At 37.0% G+C, this 20,858-nt stretch overlaps 4 protein-coding genes across 4 annotated transcripts in view; 1 reads left to right on the top strand and 3 right to left on the bottom strand.

Moving 5' to 3' along the window:
* The first annotated feature begins 989 nt into the window (after window positions 1-989).
* Window positions 990-5,359, top strand: LOC109186304 (hexokinase-1-like). The gene is made up of 9 exons (XM_019336229.1): window positions 990-1,428; window positions 2,450-2,600; window positions 2,692-2,874; window positions 3,163-3,237; window positions 3,353-3,508; window positions 3,657-3,755; window positions 3,841-3,971; window positions 4,060-4,141; window positions 4,770-5,359. Exons 1-9 carry the CDS (start codon window positions 1,157-1,159, stop codon window positions 5,154-5,156), a joined length of 1,536 nt encoding a protein of 511 aa, XP_019191774.1. The 5' UTR covers window positions 990-1,156; the 3' UTR covers window positions 5,157-5,359.
* A 1,702-nt stretch (window positions 5,360-7,061) lies between these two features.
* Window positions 7,062-20,561, bottom strand: LOC109186231 (receptor-like protein kinase 5). The gene is made up of 3 exons (XM_019336158.1): window positions 20,477-20,561; window positions 7,566-10,251; window positions 7,062-7,462 (listed from the first exon to the last, which is right to left on the bottom strand). Exons 2-3 carry the CDS (start codon window positions 10,192-10,194, stop codon window positions 7,062-7,064), a joined length of 3,030 nt encoding a protein of 1,009 aa, XP_019191703.1. The 5' UTR covers window positions 10,195-10,251; window positions 20,477-20,561.
* The window catches only part of LOC109186303 (receptor-like protein kinase 5), a 35,624-nt gene continuing 31,926 nt past the window's right edge, over window positions 17,161-20,858 (bottom strand). Inside the window, exon 3 of the mRNA XM_019336228.1 lies at window positions 17,161-17,206. The gene's annotated coding sequence lies outside the window, so the exon portion shown is untranslated. The remainder of the gene's footprint in view (window positions 17,207-20,858) is intronic.
* Window positions 17,193-20,858, bottom strand: part of LOC109186302 (receptor-like protein kinase 5) — a 27,567-nt gene continuing 23,901 nt past the window's right edge. Inside the window, exons 3-4 of the mRNA XM_019336226.1 lie at window positions 17,768-20,020; window positions 17,193-17,678 (exon numbers count right to left, since the gene is read on the bottom strand). Coding sequence (XP_019191771.1) covers window positions 17,251-17,678; window positions 17,768-20,020 — 2,681 coding nt within the window. The 3' untranslated portion in view covers window positions 17,193-17,250. The remainder of the gene's footprint in view (window positions 17,679-17,767; window positions 20,021-20,858) is intronic.

Here is a 20,858-nt window from a genome sequence, read left to right as displayed (position 1 = left end):
ATATTCTATGTATGGACTTAATTTTATAGTTATTGTCATGTCTAATTTTTTTTTTTATTCTCAATTATTTGAGAAATAATTATTTTAGTTATTTTTTATTAATATTTTGTTAGTTTTTTTTTTTTTTTTGAAATACTCGTGATTTTTACAGTGAAGTATCTTTGTTCTATACGTTCTCAAATATTTTTCAGCCCAAATAACTCTATGACCACCAATTTGAAATGGTAATCAGGATATCATCACATAGTTGATGTATTCAAATAAAAAATAAAAAAATTAAATGGTATGAATAAATATGAAAATTTAATTGTAATCTCTCTTTTTATATGAAACATCTAGTAGAGACTGAAACTTACAACCTCTCGTTTAAGAGTTCAACTTAGTACCATTGAACCACAAAGTCTTTAATACATAATTTTCATACTAAACTTTAGAAAAATGCTATTCTTCATTACTAAAATTTCTATATAATTTTTCACTCACGAGCGTTGTATTAATTGATGAAGAAAACTCTTTAATTTTCCAGCTGAATTAGTTAACTTCATTATGAGTTAATAAAAAATCTATTCAATTATATATATAAAAAAAGTATACAATAAAATAATGACACATTAATAGTGATTAATAATAAATACTAATGTATGAGTGAACTGAACTATAGCTTTAATTTTAGAGAGATCCACAGTTATGCAGTTCCTTATCTTATCCAAAAAAAAAAAAAAAAAAAAAAACAGTTATGTCACTTTACCACAAGCACTTTGGCAAACTCATTATATTTTATTCATATCTATATGAGTATAATATGAGTTATTGGCTTATTGTTTCATTTCAAGACTTTTTATTTGGGAGTTCCTTTCGTTAGCTGTCTTCTTCCTTAAAAATCTCTGCACAAAAATCTTCCAAACATTTTACTATTTTCTTATCTTACACAAACAAAAATACATTAAATACCCGGCTAATCTCTCCTGCTTTGATTAGATTTGAGTGTTTTTTTTTTTTTTTTTTTTTTTTTTTTTCTGAAATATTTAGGTACAAATAGCTTTGGGTGGAGCTAATTTTTGTATATATATATATTTATACGCGCTGAAAATACCTGTAATCAGGGCTGGGCATCATAGAGAAGAGGTAAAGTTGCGAACTTGAAGTAGAGGATATTATGGGCAAGTTGGCGGTGGGGGCTGGGGTGGTGTGTGCGGCGGCGGTGTGCGTCGCGGCGGCGCTCGTGGTGAGGCACCACATGAGGAGCTCCGGCCGGTGGGCCAAGACCGTGGCTTTACTGAAAGAGCTGGAGGAGAAGTGTGGGACGCCGGCCGGCAAGCTCCGGCAAGTCGCCGACGCCATGGCCGTCGAGATGCACGCCGGACTTGCATCTGAGGGTGGCAGCAAACTCAAGATGCTTATTAGCTACGTTGATAACCTCCCCTCTGGGTCAGTAAAACACATGCATATCTATCTCTGTAAATCTTTTTTTACTCTTTTAGAAAAAAAAAATCTGGGTTTGTGTTTGGATGATTGATTCCATAATTCTTTTAATTGAAGCTGTTAACTTTATGGCTTTCTTGAATACATACGGATTAACCAATTTGAATATGCCCTTTAAATGATTTTCTGTATATTCTTTAAAATATTTGCTAATTAATGAACATATGGGATTTTTTTAAAGGTGCAGATAGTACCTCTTATGATCATTTATTTGCATATTTAATACTCCTATATTCTAACACGGTGTGATTGACTGGAATGGACTCATCCATCCTTAACCAAAGTTGAAAGGTTCGATCCTTGGCTTTGAGTATAGATCAACCTTAAATCTCCAGAAAAATAAAATAAAATACTGCTATATTCTAGAGTTCTTAAGTTGAAGAATTTGGGTTAATTCAATTAAGGATAGTTTGGTTGGTGGTAGAGTATATATTTAGGTTGTAAACTTGAGCATCCTATGAATCTTTGCATTGATTATACTTAGGATGTTCTTTTGATAAAGATAAAGTAATCTTGGTGGTTTTGTGCTGTAGTCCATGGTATGGACCCCTCTGATGCAATTAATGAAACTACATAGCCTTTTAAAAGCCATTCTTTTTTGCTGGTATGTTTAACTATTGATAGAAGTCAGAGTTGCATTTTTAGAATCTTATGCCAACTGATCGAGATTGGCTATCATCTATTCTCCCTTTTCTGTTCAGACTTTATGCTTCCTTTGAACATTATGGAGTTCTAGTTATCTGGATATCTAAAACTTGTATGCTTATTCGATACGCTTACAAGTGTCTAATTTGATGGTATATGGTTGATTCATGCTTTTTAGCTTTTAAAGATGTGGGTGCAATATAAACTTTTTACTTTCCATTATCCCCTCTTTGCACCCGAAAACAAAAAGTAAACTTTATCTTGCATATATTTACTGCAAGATAAACTCGCTTTACATTGTTTCAATGTCGATACTTTTCAGGGATGAAGAAGGCCTGTTTTATGCGCTAGACTTAGGAGGTACAAACTTCCGGGTCATGCGTGTGCAGTTGGGAGGGAAAGAGAAAGGCGTAGTTAATAGAGAATCTCAAGAAGTCTCAATTCCACGGCATTTGATGGTTGGATCATCCGAGGTGAGTGTTTTATGTTTACCAATTCATCGTTGCAACTTTTCTTCTTCCAACACTGAATTTAATTAAGGTTGTTTTCCTGGTCCGATTTCAGGCACTGTTTGATTTTATTGCCCATGAGCTCGCAATGTTTGTCAAGAAAGAAGGTGAAGATTTCCACATTCCACCTGATAAACAAAGGGAATTGGGCTTCACCTTTTCATTCCCGACTAGACAAACCTCGATAGCATCGGGAACTCTTATAAAATGGACAAAGGGCTTTAACATAGACGAAATGGTTAGTTTGAGATTATATTCTTGCTTTACGATGTCTTATGTTGTGCGATTGTCACTAAGGTTTCAAGTGTAAACCAATGATCCGACAAAAATTTTCGGTGCCAATGACCTTGTGGTTTAGTGGCACCAAGTTACTTTCTCATATGGGAGGTTGTGGGTTCAAGTCTCAGTGGAGGCGGTAGGTTGAGAAAGTACTTATGAACAGATACTGTATTGTAACAGAGTCAATAGTACTAAAAAAAAAAAACAAAAATTTTGGGTAGCTAAGTGATTGACTACTTTTGCATAGGTTGGAGAAGATGTTGTAGAAGAGTTGACAAAAGCAATGGAAAGAGCTGGCCTTGATATGCGTGTGGCTGCTTTGGTATGTCGGAGAATTTTCCCGTTCTCTTATAAATGCTTGTGAGCGTTTTAAACAAATTGTGATACCACTCGGAAGTTTTCTGGATTGAAGAATTTTGATTTGTTTGACGGTCCAGGTCAATGATACTGTTGGAACGTTAGCGGGGGGTCGATATAACAACCCCGATGTCGTTGCTGCAGTCATATTGGGTACTGGAACCAATGCTGCATATGTGGAGCGGGCAAATGCGATTCCGAAATGGCATGGTTTACTGCCTAAATCAGGAGAGATGGTAAGTGTTCTATGGAATTCGGTTGTGAGTTGTTGTCCAAGCTTGATAAATTCCCTTTTTACCCCCTCGTGTTTCGAAACCTTGAGGTTGTAGAGCTATGTGGTGCACATTGGTCATAGTTTGAACATGTTATACTTTATTCTTGAAGGTTATCAACACTGAATGGGGTAATTTCCGGTCATCTCATCTTCCATTATCGGACTATGATCTAAGTCTGGATGCCGAGAGCCTGAACCCGGGAGAGCAGGTTGTTATATTGGGTTATATGTTTTTGTGCGGTTTTAATTTCTGTCGTGAATATGTTATTTCATTTTTTAAACGAACCGGTGCAGATATACGAGAAGCTAATTTCTGGCATGTATCTCGGAGAGATTGTCCGGAGAGTCTTGTGCAAAATGGCTGAAGAAGCCGAACTTTTTGGTGATACTGTCCCACCAAAGTTGAAAATTCCTTTCATTTTAAGGTACGGTATGCTTTAAATACATGCGTGGGTGCATAGCCAATCGAGAATACGAGAAGATCCTCAAGACTTTTTCTTTCGATGCTTGTAGGACTCCTGACATGTCTGCAATGCATCGTGACACATCTGCTGATCTGAAGGTGGTTGGCAACAAACTAAAGGATATTTTGGAGGTATGAAGCTTATTATACTTTTGTAGCAATAGTATATATAAAATAATAAAATGTGCATTCGGGCTTCGTAACCACAAGGTTCCGCGTTCGACTCCCAACTGGAATGGCCTATTAGTCTTTTTGCTCTGAGCGAGTCAGTTATGGATAACTTAGGCTGGTTTACCTCTTTGTAGTCCTTTGCCGGAGTTAATACCATTTGAGGTCCTCCGAGTATAGTGGTTTTGCCACGTTTAGTTCTAAACTTTCAAATTGACCATCTATGGTCCTTCGAATTTCAAATTTCAAATTTAACCATTCGTGGTCCAAGTTAACCACTCATGGTCCTTCAACTATTAAATTTTAACCAACCATGGTCCTTTCAAGAGGACCACGACTGGTTAAATTTTGAAACTTGAAGGACCATGGGTGGTTAACTTGGACCATGAATGGTTAAATTTGAAAGTCGAAGGACCACAGATGGTCAATTTGAAAGTTTAGGACTAAACATGGCAAAACCATTATACTCGGAGGACCTCAGATGGTATTAACTCTCCTTTGCCGGTTAGGGTCACCGGTTTTACCTTGTGCACACCCTCAAATAGTAGCTGCTGTATCCCTTTATCCCCAATTCTTTTATTTTGGCTTACAGATACCCAACTCTTCCTTGAAAATGCGGAAAGTAGTGGTCGAGGTGTGCGACATTGTTGCGACTCGAGCAGCCCGCCTCTCGGCTGCAGGGATCGTAGGCATACTCAAGAAGTTGGGAAGGGACAGTTGGAAGGCGGGGGAGAGCAACAAGAGATCCGTCGTGGCAGTGGACGGAGGGCTGTTCGAGCACTACACCAAGTTCAGAGACTGTATGGAGAGCACACTTAAAGAGCTGCTGGGGGAGGCGTCCGAGAGCCTCGTCATCGAGCACTCAAACGACGGCTCGGGTATCGGAGCTGCGCTCTTGGCGGCCGCTCATTCGCAGTACCTCGAAGCCGACGAATCTCTTTGGTCGGTGGCCGAAGCAGTTGCGTTTCCGGCAGAGTAATTGTCAGAGGCTTTCTTGAGTTGGAGTCCATTGGAAATGTTATTTGAAAGCTTGAATTCAGTGGCAGATAGAGAGGGTTGTTCACACGCGTAGCTGCAGAGAAGCCTTGTGTTTCATGAGAACTGTAATCATAAACCCTGAATGAACGCTTAATTGTATTTAATAAAGTTCTTTGTTTCGATTTATCAATGAATTATAACCAATAAGATTTGGTAGGAATAAGGGTTGCAATTTTGATCTGGTCCATGTGCTTTCGGTGATAATGTGATATAGACTGATCACTGATGGGTCAACTGGTCAGGTGTGAAAATATAATAAACTCATTTTGATAATAATAATTTTAAAATAAATTTATTTTGCCAAAGCTTTGTGATTGAGCGGCATAACTGTGGTTTTTTAAATGAGAAGTCTCAAGTTTGAATCCTAGTGTTAGTAATCAAAATAAACTTATTCATGAAAAAAAGAAAAAGACAGAAGTGTCAAATAAGCCTATCTACTATCCTTCTACTAACTAAATTTGTTTCATTGATTTTTTTTACAGGTTGCCAAAAAAAAAATTTTAGCCACTGATTGTTCAGTCGGTGGCTGCGTATTTTATAGACAACCGGGTTGTCCGGCAATGACAGTCGAACAGCCACGAGTGTGAAACATGAGGTCCAAATCTGGACCTCAAACGGCCTGAAATGAGGGCAGCCATGCCTGCCGCCCTTGTTCCAAAGGGCCATGGACAGCTATGACCGTCTAATAAAAATTCTAAAAAAAAATATCCAGCCAGCTTCCTCTTCCTCCCCGAACTCCCGCCAACGAGTACCTGATCAACGTCGACCAAATTATAAAAAAGAAAAAGCACAGACGCAAGTCCCACTTCGAATTTGCGTTTGTGTTTGACTAATTCTAACATCAAACACATTTTTCAAATGTTTTTTTATATTTTTGTCCAACTTTCAACAACATCATAATTTTAGAACCAAAATACATATTTATTAGTTCATATTTCAGTCATTTTCCCTTTTTAGACGCCATACCGCACCCAAATTTCATTATATTGAGTATCATCCAAGTCATTAGAAAGCATGCGATAGCCATGTTTGACAGCGTACACCCCTCGTAAATCACCTCTCCAGCACCATTGATCATCAACTTGATAAGAAACTGGTATTCTCAGAATAAGATCCACATCACGTGTATCAAACAAATTGTTTATCAGTTCTGTATCCCAGCCAGGTATTATTTTGCGATTCGTTTCTGGTATCCAAGCGGCTCTCTATCTCTTTGTGGACTTCATTTCACTGGTTCCTCCATAATTCCTATTTCCTATACTAACACAACCCTAGTACTAGTATTTTTCTTTCAATAATTGATGTTCTTTCCTCTCCCAACACGAACAAACTAATATTCTGCTATCTGAATCATTTTGGTTAGTTTTCTCTGAAAAATTATCGCTAAAGATTGGTGAATGCTTTGAATTTTATAGCATTGATTAAAATTGTCATTCCTTAGTGTCGCACATCTTTGGCTATTGAGTGCTAAATAGAATTGTGAAAGTATGCTAAATGTCTAATCGTCAAGGTATGATAAATGATTTTAGGAATGTATTGTTCAATGCAAGCAAATATTCAAGAGCTTCAAAGAGATATGCTTTCGATTCCTAAAATTTGACACTTATATCTGTTTATTCATTTTAGTTCCAGGAAGCATGCATGAACAAGGGTTGATCTTAATTACTGGCCACGGGGAAAGCCAGGATACACTTTGGTACTTTGAAAATGTTCATGGGGGAAAACATCTTGCAATCTAAAGCTTCCTAACTAAAGATACATATTTATTTGTTTACTTCTTCTATAAACAGCATAATAAACATTTATGTATGTAGCTATATATTCATCTTAAACACTCTGAAGTCCTTCACACTATGGACTTAAATTCATCATCATCTTCACTCTCTGAGGTCCTCTCACTCCCTGGATGTTTAAGGAGTGGTGAAGCAATGCAAGAATGATGGTTGCAATGCAGGATTTTCAGGACCTCTTTCATGGTAGGTCTTGTGGAAGGAAGTTTGCTAGTACAGATGATGCCAAGTTTGAACACAGATTTCATCTCATCTAAGTACTGTGGCTTCTTGATACCTGCATCGAGTCCCTCGGCTATGGGGTTTCCTTCTTGGACGTGTTTCCATGCCCAATCAGCCAGGCACAACTCTGCAGTGCCACCATCGTTGGGTTCCCTTCCGGTAACAAGCTCCAAAAGGATCACCCCGAAGCTGTACACATCCGTCTTCTCGTTCACTTTAGTTGTGTGTGCATACTCTGAAAATCACAATAAAAGCAAATCATTAGCATGTTTGGCCTTAGTGAAACTTGAAAACCATAGCAGAGACTATGAGATTTCGGTGAATGAATCTAAACATACCCGGAGCGATGTAGCCAAAAGAGCCAGCCACTGTTGAGACTGTGTTAGCTTCTCCAGGCTTGATCAACATTCTTGCTAGACCAAAGTCTGCAATTTTAGCATTGAACCCAGAGTCTAAAAGCACGTTGCTTGATTTCACGTCTCTATGAACAATGGGTGGGGAGCAGTTGTGGTGCATATAGCAGAGCCCCTCAGCTGCCCCAATGGCAATGTGCAGCCTGGTTGGCCATTGCAGGACTTGGTGATGAGGTGGGCATGCAACGTATGATCTTCTCTTTGGGTGGAGCCATAAATCCAAGCTGCGATTTTCCAAGAATTCATAGACAAGAAGCTCAGAGTCTTCACTGGAGATTCCACACAGGAGTTTTACTATGTTATAGTGGCGAATTGTTCCAAGTATATGCACTTCTGCTTGAAACTCCTTCTCGAGCTTTCGATCCAACTTCTTGCAATTCCAAATCCTCTTAACAGCAACTTTTTCACCTGTTTGATGTAAGGGTACCAGGTAAACTTCCCCTGATCCCCCACTGCCAATCACATTGTCTTCTATTAAATTTGGCAGAATGTTTGATTCTGTGAAGCTTAGCCTATGGAATGGTGTAAGCTTCCAATTTGGGACTAGTCCTTGTGTTATTTTCCCTTTCTTTCTTGAAACAAAGAGCAAAAAGAGAATGGCTGCTAGAAACAAGGCTGCTGCTACGCTTCCAAGAATAGCTATAATTCTGACTAAATCACTATCCGATTTCTTTGTATTCAGCTTGCAAATACTGAGGCCAAATGAAGGGGTGGTTGCACAAAGTTCAGGGTTATTCAAGAAGCTCTTATCAAAAACTGCATTTTCAAGCGCACCCGGGATTCTCCCAGAGAGGTGATTTGAAGACAGGTTGAGTGAGGTTAGCCTCAAATGCCCTATTTCAGATGGAACTTCCCCAGAAAATTGATTTCCAGACAGGTCCAACTCATTAAGATTTTGCAGAAGGCCAAGCGCTGAAGGGATTTCACCAGACAGTTGATTCCTGCTGCATTTCAAGGAGGTCAGTGACTTCCATGATATAATTTCTGATGGGAAATTCCCAGAAAGCCGATTCCCGTCTAACCAAAGAACCGATAACTGTTGCAGCGCCGTCAGTTCTTGAGGGATTTCACCGGTAAAGAGATTATTGCTTGCCTTGAAGTTAACAAGATTATTCCAAGAAGAAACTCCAGCAGGGATTTCACCTGAAAATTGATTGTTGCTAATATCCACTAGAGACACATTCGATGCAATCTTTCGTGGAAGCTCACCAGTAAACAAGTTATCACTAATCAAGAACCTTGACAGATTCCTAGCTGCCCACAAACCATCAGGAATTGTACCTGAAAGTTGGTTCTTTTCAACTCGGACACTTCCCATGGTTTGACAATCCCCAAGAGACTTTGGAAGCTCACCTGTAAGGTGGTTGTTAAAAGCAATGATGCTAGAAAGCACCTTGTTATCACACAGCCCCTCTGGCAATGATCCCACAAGATTGTTTGTGGAAACATCAAAAGTTTGCAGCTTCGAATGTTTACCAAAGTCTGCTGGAATTACACCTGACAGATTGTTGGTGAACAGCCTAACATCCCACAATGCAGGTAATCTACCTATGCTCTCTGGTATTTCGCCCGACAATTGATTCCTGAACAGAACCAACCCCTCCAATTTTTTAAGCTTCCCAAAGTCTTCAGGGATTTTGCCGGTTAAGGTGTTATTGGAAAAATCAATCCAATACAAATTCAAGGCCTCAACTGATTGAGGAATAGGACCTGACAACTTGTTTACGTAGAGGTAAACTGTGGTCAAATTCTTAAGCAGAAACAAGTTGCTCGGAATGTTACCGCGCAAACTATTTCCAGATAAAGCCAAGAATTCCAAAGCTGTCATGTTACCGATATTCTCCGGGATTTCTCCAACCAAATTTGAATTTGTGATCCATAGTTTCCTCAATTTCTTCAATTGAGTAAAACTTGACGGGATACTCTGCGGCGGAAAGGCATTGTCATCCAAAACCAGAATTTCAAGATTCAACAAGTCACCAATTTCTGGCGGGAAAGAGCCATTTAAGAAGGTGGCGCCAAACTGAAGCTCTTTTAACTCCTTTAGTCCTCCAATGGCCGGTGGGATGCCATCAGTGAAAAAGTTTGAGGAGAGGTTAAAAGCCATCAGCCGAGAAGAAAGCCGGTTAACATCACTGGGGATGGAGCCATTGAAGTAGTTGTAAGACAAATCCAAGAATTCAAGATTTGAACAATTGTAGAGAGCTACAGGAAAAGGTCCAGGGATGAAGTTGTGGTTGAGATCAAGAATGGTGAGGTTTTTGAGGTCACATATGGATGGTGGGATGGTTTGGTTCAGCATTAAGAAGGCGAGCTGGATTCCAGTGACGGAGCCATCTCCACAGGTGATCTCCGGCCAAGTACAATGATCCGACAATGAATTCCAGTGGGAAAGATTGGATGGATTAGAAAAATGGTGCTTTATTTGAAGCAAAATTGATCTCTCTGGATTGATACTGGGCTGGCAGTTTCCATAAAAGGGCAAAGTGAAGAGTAGAAGTGTGAGGATGATGAGGTTGATTTGGGTTGATGATGATGGGGTTAGTTTGGACATTATGAGGTTGATTTGGGATGAAAAAAGCTTGGTTCTTGAAATGGTGGCATGGAAGAGAGTTTTGCAGCTTGCTTGTATCTGTTAACCTATCAAGCTGTTGTGTAGGAAGAAAAAGGTTTTTGAGGAAAAGGTTAAAATTCTACTTTTAAATTGCTTGCATTAAATTGGGTTGATCAATCTCAACCTACTTAGAATGGATGTGTTTTCTCCATCTCTAATCTCTTGCCTTATATACAGACACACTCACGTCTAGATGTGACGTTACCCTTGGGGTATGTTTATTATACACACACATATATATGGGGTTTAGTTCATGTTTATGCGTTTTCGACATGAAAAACTCTCAATTTTGCTTTAAATGTTTCGTAATTTTAAAAATTCAGGTGCTTTTCAATGCGTAAACAAAATTATTTTAAAAAAATGTCAAAGTAAAAAAGGGCAATTGCACATTACTACATTAGGTTTAAACCTAAATTGCCTACCATTATTCAAAAATTAAGGGTTTGATTATGTGACCTTCCCCTAAAGAGAGTCACAGAAGTGTCATATGAATTGAATGTGCTTGGCAACTAGGTTATTGGTTATTAGACTAAGATGATAAAGATTAATACTTTTGTAATTCAAAAGGCAAAATCGATATATTTGAAAGTAGTGTTACAATACCTAAGAAAAGGTAGGTAATTACATTACTTCAATTTCTTATAAGGCGATAATGTTACATTACCGAAAGTTATTATATTATTTGAACTGAACAAAGTTATATAAGATAAGTAGATAGCTAAGTTCACATTACCTAGGTAATGCCATATCACCCGAACTAAACACACTAAATGTGAGTTTGGTTTAAGGTATGCAACATATATAACTAGAGGAATGTGAGTTTTGAAATTTTACATTACTATGTTTAGTTTATGTTATCTTACTCTTCCTATATGAAATACAACATTATCTAAGAAAAATAACATACCTACGTTAGATTTTGAAGGGGATGTGATGTGATTCCTCAAGTTTTAGATTTTCTAAAATTCCCAAGCATATTTATTATTTTTGCCCATTAGTTCTATTATTAGGAAATATATATTTTATGATAATTTATTATTATATGTATCATATTTAATTATTGTTATAATTATATATTTTATTTTATTTTTTTTTATCCAAAAACATTATGTGTCAATCCAACTTATATGTGCTAATAGATTTGTATGTCAAGTTTAAAATGTTGTACGCTACATTTTAACTAGACAAAATTGTCCTAATTTCGTTATAAATATGTTAATCTCTTGTTAAAACTAATCAAAGAAATATTATTACAATTTAATTAATCATACCATATTTTTTAGTCATTATATTAATTTTATCATGAAATTATTGGCTTACATATTAATTTGAATTAATTTTCTTTTTCCATTATAAACAAAATTTTTCTCAAGATTGAGGCAAATTGGAGCATACTTTGGAATGAAAGACTTATGTCCTACTTGTTTTTCATGGAAAACAAAATATCAAGGTGGGAGGGGTTCCACATTTTTTAGGAAAATATTTTTCATAAACCAAACAAAAGAAAAATCAATTTTTCTCAAATTCATAGAAAACATTTTCCTTGCAAAAATATTTTCTAGCGAACCAAACATGTCCTTAGTAACCCAACAGGGTAGCTCAAGTGGCAAATGAGCTCTCTTTGTGGGGGAGAATTCTGGGATAACCCGGGTTCAATTCCCACAAGTGCCGATCCCCTTTGGGCCAGCTTCTGTGCCTCTCGGAGCGAACCGGGTGGATCTGGACCGTTAAACGGACAGAGAAAGACCTGGACCACAATGTGTGGTTAACACAAAAAAAAAACATGTCCTTAGAGTCCATTTGAAAATCTGGGAAAGTCATTTTTCAAATTTAATTTTATCGTATTTAGGCATTCAGAGGGAAAAAAAAAAATCATTATAGTCAAGAGAAAAAGACCTAATTTGACGAAAAGTATTTTCCTAAATTTTTAATCTTAATACATTTCTGGATTCTTTCTACTCAAACCTTTAACAACAACCTTTTACCATACTTCACGGCTAGACTTTGTAAAGTCATAAAATTATGTATAACATCATGTTGTGACGCACTGACGCACACTGCGGTGTTGCGTAAGCTAGGAATTTAACTTAAGTTCTTGAAATACTCTCTTAATTTTTTTACTTTTTTAAAGCAAATCTTATTATCATATCACTATATTAATAATTCACAATCATTATTTTTTACATCCTTATAATTCTAACTCACCCTTAAAATATAATATAACAATAAATTTAACTTAATTAAAGAATATGAATTGGTCTCATATGAGACGGGTTGAAACTAATAAAAAATATGTTATAATAAAATTTTAGATATAATCAATACTTTAAGTCTTATATATAATATACTTTATTATATAATAAATGTAGTACTTTATAGCAAAATTGTAATCGACAAATTACAAAAAATAAAGTAATAACATAATAGAATTGAGGGAAAATGGTCAAATAAGTCATTGAACTTTATTCTAAAGTGCAATTAGACCCATGAATTTTAAAAAAAGTCCAATTAAACACACAAACTTAGCATTTTAGTGCGTCTAACCCAACGACTCTTTGAATTAAAAAAAAAAAAAATGGTGATCGTGACCGGTCGTCTTCTTCACTAGAAAAGACGAATGTTTGGTCGATCGGTCATCTTCTCCGGTGGAGAAGACCGGAGAAAGCTACTGACAATTTAATTTTTTTTAACGGTCATGAATGGTGATCAACAGCCATAATTTTACCTGTAATCTATTGGTTATCAGTAAACCAGACTTAATTGGCTCATTTTGACACGTTTGAGTGTTTAATTGCACTTTTTAAAGTTAAGAGACTTAATTGCACTTTCGAGTAAAGTTTAATGACATATTTGACTATTTTCTCTAGAATTGGAGATATATATCATCAATACTTAAAGTCTTATATATAATACTTTATAGTATAAATGTAGTATATATTTTATAGAAACACTATAATAGACAATTTACATTAAATAAAGTGTGATTTCATAATAGATATAATCAATGCTTTAAAATTAATATATAATTCGGAGTACTTTATAATATAAATGTAATACTTTATAGAATACTGTAATAGATAATTAGTAGGAAATAATATTACTAAATTTATACACCATAAGATTTAAATTCTTCCAACTTGTCTAAGGGTTGTCTAAGGGGGGTCGTTATATTATGCACCGCGGTGCATAATCGATTATGCACCGCGCGCCAGACACTACAGTGTGTTTAAACCGACACTGTCAAAACGACGTCGTTTTATTTAATTAAAGAAACGGCCCGCCGTTAGAGTTAACGGAGTCCGCTTGTTTGGTGTATTAAACACCAACTGACACTACAGTATATCTAAACCGACACTGCAGTTATATCAAAATGATACTGTAGTTATAGTGAAATGAAACTGCAGTGTATATAAAATGAAACTGAATAACATTTCACATATTTGAGTGTATATTGTACAATGAAGTTGTAATTATATCAAAATGATCATGTAGTTGTGTTTTAATGAAACTATAGTGTATATAAAATAAAATTAAATAACATTTTCACATATTTGAGTCTATAAATATCTAATGAAACTATAGTTATATCGAAATGAAACTGTAGTTGTGTTGAACTGAAACTGCAGTGTATACAAAATGACACTGAATAACAGAGGTACTTTTTGCAAAAGGGTGCGAAACGGCGGAAACAAACACTGTTTATTTTCATTTAAAAAAAAAGACGCGCGGTGCATAATCGATTATGCACCGCGGTGCATAATATAATTTGCCGTCTAAGGGGGGTTCATTGTCAGAATTCTCACGATGTGTACTTTTTTCCAATTTCATCATCAAAACATCAACCATTATGCCCATTCTTTTTCTAGAGAGAATTTCATTATATTCTACCCCTGACCAACCTTGTTCATGAATCATATGCTTGGATTAATTTTCACGACATTTATGAGAAAAATGGTCTAAGGATAAGATTTGTATTAAATTTCTTGTGTGCACATAGAAAGTATGATCTGACGGTGGCTATAATAATAATCATCAATTTTCAAGTACGATTATTGTAATATTTTTCTTACTTCTTTGTCACTCATTATGAGTATTTTTTTCTAGAGGATTTTATTCCATCTTTGACCAATCTTTCTACACGGAAATGTTTTTGTACAATTTTTAAGATTAAAAAGAAATAAAAATTTTGAGCGTCTGGGCAACGAAGCGCATCCAACAGGTGCATCACATTTGTGAACAATCTTTTTTTACCAGAAAAACTCACATTCACTATGAGAAACTAGTCTTTTATGACAAGAAAAACTCGTATTCACTATTTAGTGGTGTGCACGAGTAAATTTCACTTTTATGTAATAATTCATAAATTATACATGAGAAATTAATTGCAATACTAGAAAGACTAAGTGTATGTAAGGTTATAAGAACTCTCAAATCCTAACCGATGTAAACAATTAACGAGCTACATCTCAGACGAAATTGCAATTTGCTCTCTCCATTTTCCAAAAATAAATGTGGATAATCAATACATCATGAGCAAATACAAATGTAAAATTGAAAAGAACTTAAAAGGGAAAAGAAAAAAGAAGAAGATAAAATAAAAATTAGGAATAAGGTTCAAATTGATTACTGAACGTAACTTGAAAATGCAATTAGGCCACTGAACGAAAAAAAAAATGCAATTAAGTCACTGAACATTCAAAAAAGTGCAATTAGGCCACTGAACACTCCAAATATATGCAATTTCACCGGATAGCAGGTTACTATCAATTTTAGCAGGTTACCATGCTTACGTAGCAGCTAAGTTGGCATTTTTAATAAATTTTAATAATAAATTTTAAAAAAATTTTTAAAAAATTTTTAAAAAATTAAAAAAAAATTAAATAAAAAAATAAAAATAAAAAATAAAACGACGGGTGGCCGGTGGCCGCCCTTTTTTTTTTTTTTTTTTTTTTTTTTTTTTTTTTAATAAATAATTTTTTAAAAATTTATTATTAAAATTTATTAAAAATGCCAACTCAGCTATCACATAAGCAGGTAACCTGCTAAAATTGATGGTAACCTGCTATCAGGTGAAATTGCATACATTTGGAGTGTTCAGTGACCTAATTACATTTTTATTTTATTTTTTTTTCGTTCAGTGGTCTAATTGCATTTTCACGTTCAGTGGCCAATTTGAGCCTTAATCCTAAAAAAAAAGAAAAAAAAGGCGCTCACAGACACAAAATATGCAAAATAATAATGCAACTTATTACACAACATATTTTCTATTCCTTGCCCACAATCTAATTTCTGTTCCTGTTACACCTTACCATCATTGTTTGAGAGAAAATGTTTTAAGGATTTTGTAATCCTTTCCAAAACCACTAATTTATTTTCCAGCTTTGACCGGAAGATTTAGCAGTGACTTTGAAGCGTGGCAGAGAAGGGAAGATACTTTAGTCTCAAATCCTAATCACAATCACCAGTGTAAACAAGGGACTACATCTAAGACATAGGAGCGGAATTAGGAATTCCAATTTGCTTTCTCCATTTTCCAAAAGTAATTTTGGTCCTACGACTATACTGACACTATCAAGATTAATCTGCGACTTTCAAATCTTGCAATTACAGTCCACTATTATTTTTGTTACAAAAATGGTCCTTCAGGACAATTTTTCATCAAAATCTCACCAGAGAAAAATTTTCCCATTTCAAATAAAGATAAAATAGACATTTACATTGACCTTGCAATCTCGGACCGTTGTTGCCCTCTTATTCTGACCAAAGTGCGAAAAAATCAAACAAAAAAAACCCAATTACCAGAAACGAACCCTAATCTGCTCTCATCTCATCAATGATGTGGCCTTGGGTTGGTTACCAAAGACTACGCACTAATGAAACACCTAACTCTTACGAAAAAAAAAAAAAAAAAAAAAAAAAAAAAAAACTCTTACGAGTTACAAGAGAAATGAACTTATCTCTCACGCAACTCTAAAACCATGTGAATAGTACTTCATGGGGTTCAGCCTTCTGGAAGAATGTGAATAATACTTCAACCGTACTTTTCAAGATCACGTTGAAGACCCCAAGCAACGAGTAGGGATGGCAACGGCCAACGGGGCGGGGACCATACTCCCCATCCCTGTCCCCGCTATCCCGACCCTGTCCCCGCGGGAAATTTGGCGGGGACGGGGAATCCCCATCCCTGATCAACCCATAGTTAAAATATTAAACTAATACAATTTTGAAAATAAAAAATAAAATTGAAACAGTACATGCTTTATGCTATGAAATAATGTAAAATTCAGAACTCAATACATACAAAACTTACAGTAATGTACATTCAAAACTCATACACAGTAACTCACATTCATTACATATTTGACATTTGACACAGTACATGATTATTTCAAGTTCTAATTCTAAATTTCTAATTTCTAAATTCTAACTCTAATAATCTAAATTTCTAATATATATATATATATATATATATATATATATATATATATATATATATATATATAATTAATCGGGGACGGGCGGGGCGGGAAGGAGTATCCCCGTCTCCGATCCCCGAAATTTTTCCCAGACGGGAACGGGGCACATTGCCATCCCTAACAACGAGTTAGACTTTTACTAAATTCTAATTTGACGAAGTATAACTCTGTTAACATCTCAAAGAATAAAATTGTTCACACTTGATCCTCATCACTATTTGGATGAAATCTTGATCCTACAATTGCCTGGATGTCTGCTTCTACCATTGCTTATGATAGCAAATTGATGTGGCCTTCTAGATAACTAAGGATACAAACTTGTAATCACAAGGTCATAGAGTTTGAATCCCAACTTTCTTGATTTGAGCCGGTCAGCTATGATAACCAAGGCTGATTTACCGAGTTGGTTGTATTCATGTTTTATTGCAATAATCTACCTAACTAAACATACATATTTACATTTATACTTTTATGAACAGCTATATGTATAATGTATTCATCTTAAACACTCTAGACTCCTTCACACTATGAACTTAAACTCATCATCTTCACTCTCTGAGCTCCTCCCACTCCTTGAATGTTTAAGGAGTGGCGAAGCGTCGCGATCACTTCCATTTACGTTGTCTGCATATGGCGATTGACGCTTGAATTTTAGCAGGATTTCCAGGACCTCTTTCATGGTAGGTCTTCTATAAGGAGAAATGTCAGTACAGAATATCCCAAGTTTGAACACAGATTGCATCTCATCTAAGTACTGTGCCTTCTTGATATCTGCATCTACTGCATCAGCTATGGGCTTTCCTTCTTGCACGTATTTCCGTGCCCAATCAGCTAGGCATAACTCTTCACTGCCATGGTTAGGTTCCCTTCCGGTAACGAGCTCCAAAAGGATCACCCCGAAGCTGTACACATCGATCTTCTCGTTCACTTTAGTTGTGTGTGCATACTCTGAAAACCATAATAAAAACTGGTTTAATTTAATCATCGACTATAGTGATTTTCTCGATTTAATTGGGTCAGGACTTTGATGGTTTTACCTGGAGCAATGTAGCCAAAAGTGCCAGCCAATGTTGAGACTGTGTTAGCTTCTCCAGGCCTAATCAACATTCTTGCCAGACCAAAATCTGCAATTTTAGCATTGAACTCGGAGCCCAAAAGCACATTGCTCGATTTAACATCTCTGTGAACGATGGGCGGGGAGGAGCCGTGGTGCATATAGCAGAGCCCCTGGGCTGCCCCGGTGGCAATGTGTAGCCTGGTTGGCCATTCCAGGATTTGGCAATAAGGGGGACTTGAAAAATATGGTCTTCTCTTTGGATGTAGCCATAAATCCAGGCTGCGATTTTCCATGTACTCGTACACAAGAAGCATAGAGTCTTCACTAGAGATTCCACACAGGAGTTTCACTATGTTTGAGTGGCGAATCGTGCCAAGTATCTCCACTTCTGCTTCGAACTCCTTCTCGAGCTTTCGATCCAGCTTCTTGCAATTCCAAATCCTCTTAACAGCGACTTTTTCACCGGTATGATGTAAGGGTTGTACGAGGTAAACTTCCCCCGATCCCCCACTGCCAATCACATTGTCTTCTGTTAAATTCGACAGAATATTTGATTCTGTGAAGTTTAGCCTGTGGAATGGTGTAAACTTCCAATTTGGGTCTAATCCTTGCTTTCCTTTCCTACTCTTTCTTAAACCAAACAGTATATAGAGAATGGCTACTAGAAACAAGGCTGCTGCTATGCTACCAAGAATAGCTATGACTCTGATTGAATTGCTATTCGATTTCTTGGTATTCAGCTTGCAAATACTGAGGCCAATTGAAGGGGTGGCTGCACAAAGTTCGGGGTTATTCAAGAAGCTCTTATCAAAAACTGCATTTTCAAGAGCACCCGGGATTCTCCCCGAGAGGTGATTTGAAGACAGGTTGAGTGAAGTTAGCCTCAAACGCCCTATCTCGGGTGGAACTTCCCCGGAAAATTGGTTTCCAGACAGGTCCAACTCATTAAGATTTGGCAAAAGACCAAGTGCTGAAGGGATTTCACCAGAGAGTTGATTCCTGCTGCATTTCAAGGAGGTCAGTGACTTCCATGAGATAATTTCTGATGGGAAATTCCCAGAAAGTTGATTCCCATCTAACCAAAGAACCGATAACCTTTGCAGGACCGTCAGTTCTTGAGGGATTTCACCGGTAAACAGATTATCTCTTGCCTTGAAGTTAACAAGATTATTCCAAGAAGAAACCCCAGCAGGGATTTCACCTGAAAACCGATTGTTGCTAACATCCACTAGAGACACATTCGATGCAATCTTTCGTGGAAGCTCACCAGTAAACAAGTTATCACTAATCAAGAACCTTGACAGATTCCTAGCTCCCCACAAACCATCAGGAATTGTTCCAGAAAGTTGGTTCTTTTCAACTAGGACACTTCCCAAGGTTTGACAATCCCCAAGAGACTTTGGAAGCTCACCTGTAAGGTGGTTGTTAAAAGCAATGATGCTAGAAAGCACCTTGTTATCACACAGCCCCTCTGGCAATGATCCCACAAGATTGTTTGTGGAAACATCAAAAGTTTGCAGCTTTGAATGTTTCCCAAAATCTCCCGGAATTTCGCCTGAAAGATTGTTGGTGAACAGCCTCACATCCCACAATGCTGGCAATCTACCTATGCTTTCTGGGATTTCGCCTGATAATCGATTCATGAACAGAACCAACCCCTCCAGTTTTGTCAGCTTCCCAAAGCCTTCAGGGATTTCGTCGGTTAAAGTGTTATTGGAAAAATCAATCCAATTCAAATCCAAGGCCTCAACTGACTGTGGAATAGGACCTGACAATTTGTTTACCTGGAGGTAAACTTTTGTCAAATTCTTAAGCAGAAACAAGTTGTTGGGAATATTACCGCTCAGACTATTTCCAGATAAATCCAAGAACTCCAAAGCTGTCATGTTACCGATGATATTCTCAGGAATCTCTCCAACCAAATTGGAACTTTTGATCCATAGATTCCTCAGTTTCTTCAATCCAGCAAAACTTGACGGGATCTCCTGCGGTGCAAAGGGATTCTCGTACAAAGTCAGAACTTCAAGATTCACCAAGTCACCAATTTCCGGCGGGAAAGATCCACTCAAGAAGGTGGCGGCAAACTGAAGCTCTTTTAACTGCTTTAATCCTCCAATGGCTGCTGGGATTCCATCAGTTAACGAGTTTGAGGAGAGGTTAAAAACCGTGAGCCGAGGAGAAAGCCGGTTGATATCACTGGGGATTGAGCCATTGAAGTAGTTGAAAGACAAGTCTAGGATTTCAAGATTTGAACAATTGTAGAGAGCTACAGGGAAAGGCCCGGGGATGAAGTTGTGGTTGAGATCAAGAATGGTGAGGTTTTTGAGGTCACATATGGATGGTGGGATGGTTTGGTTAAGCATTAGGTAGGCTAGCCGGATTCCGGTGACGGAGCCATCTGCACAGGTGATCTCCGGCCAAGTACAGTGGTCGGAGGATGAAGTCCAGTGGGAAAGATTGGATGGGTTAGAAAAATGGTTCTTTATTTCAAGCAAAATTGTTCTCTCTGGATTGATACTGGGTTGGCAGTTTCCATGGAAGGGCAAAGTGAAGAGCAGAAGTGTGAGGATGATGAGGTAGATTTGGGTTGAAGATGATGGGGTTAGTTTGGACATTATGAGGCTGATTTAGGATTAAAAAAGCTTGGTTCTTGAAATGGTGGCATGAAAGAGATCAGAGTTTTGCAGCTTGCTTGTATCTGAGGCAGAATTCAGTCTCTATTTCAACTGAACTGCTTGAATCTGTATGAAGAAAAAGTTAAAATTCTACTTTTCTATTGGCCTTATCAATCCCCGTTGTATCTGATTTTTTTTTTTTTTTTTTTTGGAGAATAATACTGGACTTTTCAATAGTGTGGATATGCGTTCCCTAGGCCCTTTATTTATTTATTTATTTATTTATTTATTTATTTATTCGCCAAAAAAAAAAAAAAAAGGAGTTCGGCCGCTAGGCGTCTGGACGTGAAGGAGGTCGATTTCGGCGTTTCTCGATGCAGCCTGGCGCTGTCTAATGTCTAGGCGCGATTTTTGTAACCATGCTTGTCAGTATGATTTACCCTTTCATTATCTTGT

This window comes from Ipomoea nil, unplaced genomic scaffold, assembly GCF_001879475.1.
Source record: "Ipomoea nil cultivar Tokyo-kokei standard unplaced genomic scaffold, Asagao_1.1 scaffold1407, whole genome shotgun sequence".
NCBI classification, from domain to species: domain Eukaryota; kingdom Viridiplantae; phylum Streptophyta; class Magnoliopsida; order Solanales; family Convolvulaceae; genus Ipomoea; species Ipomoea nil.
The sequence above is the reverse complement of the archived record's forward strand: the minus strand, read 5'-3'. Positions and strand labels throughout refer to the sequence as shown.

Bases quoted from the DNA above. Each gene is read 5' to 3' on its own strand.
- LOC109186304 (XM_019336229.1), top strand. From the start codon at position 1,157: ATGGGCAAGTTGGCGGTGGGGGCTGGGGTGGTGTGTGCGGCGGCGGTG. The intron at 3,238-3,352 runs GTATGTCGGAGA...TTGACGGTCCAG, and splicing joins ATATGCGTGTGGCTGCTTTG to GTCAATGATACTGTTGGAAC. The intron at 3,509-3,656 runs GTAAGTGTTCTA...TTATTCTTGAAG, and splicing joins TGCCTAAATCAGGAGAGATG to GTTATCAACACTGAATGGGG.
- LOC109186231 (XM_019336158.1), bottom strand. From the start codon at position 10,194: ATGTCCAAACTAACCCCATCATCATCAACCCAAATCAACCTCATCATC. The intron at 7,463-7,565 runs GTATGTTTAGAT...TGTGATTTTCAG, and splicing joins TTTTGGCTACATCGCTCCGG to AGTATGCACACACAACTAAA.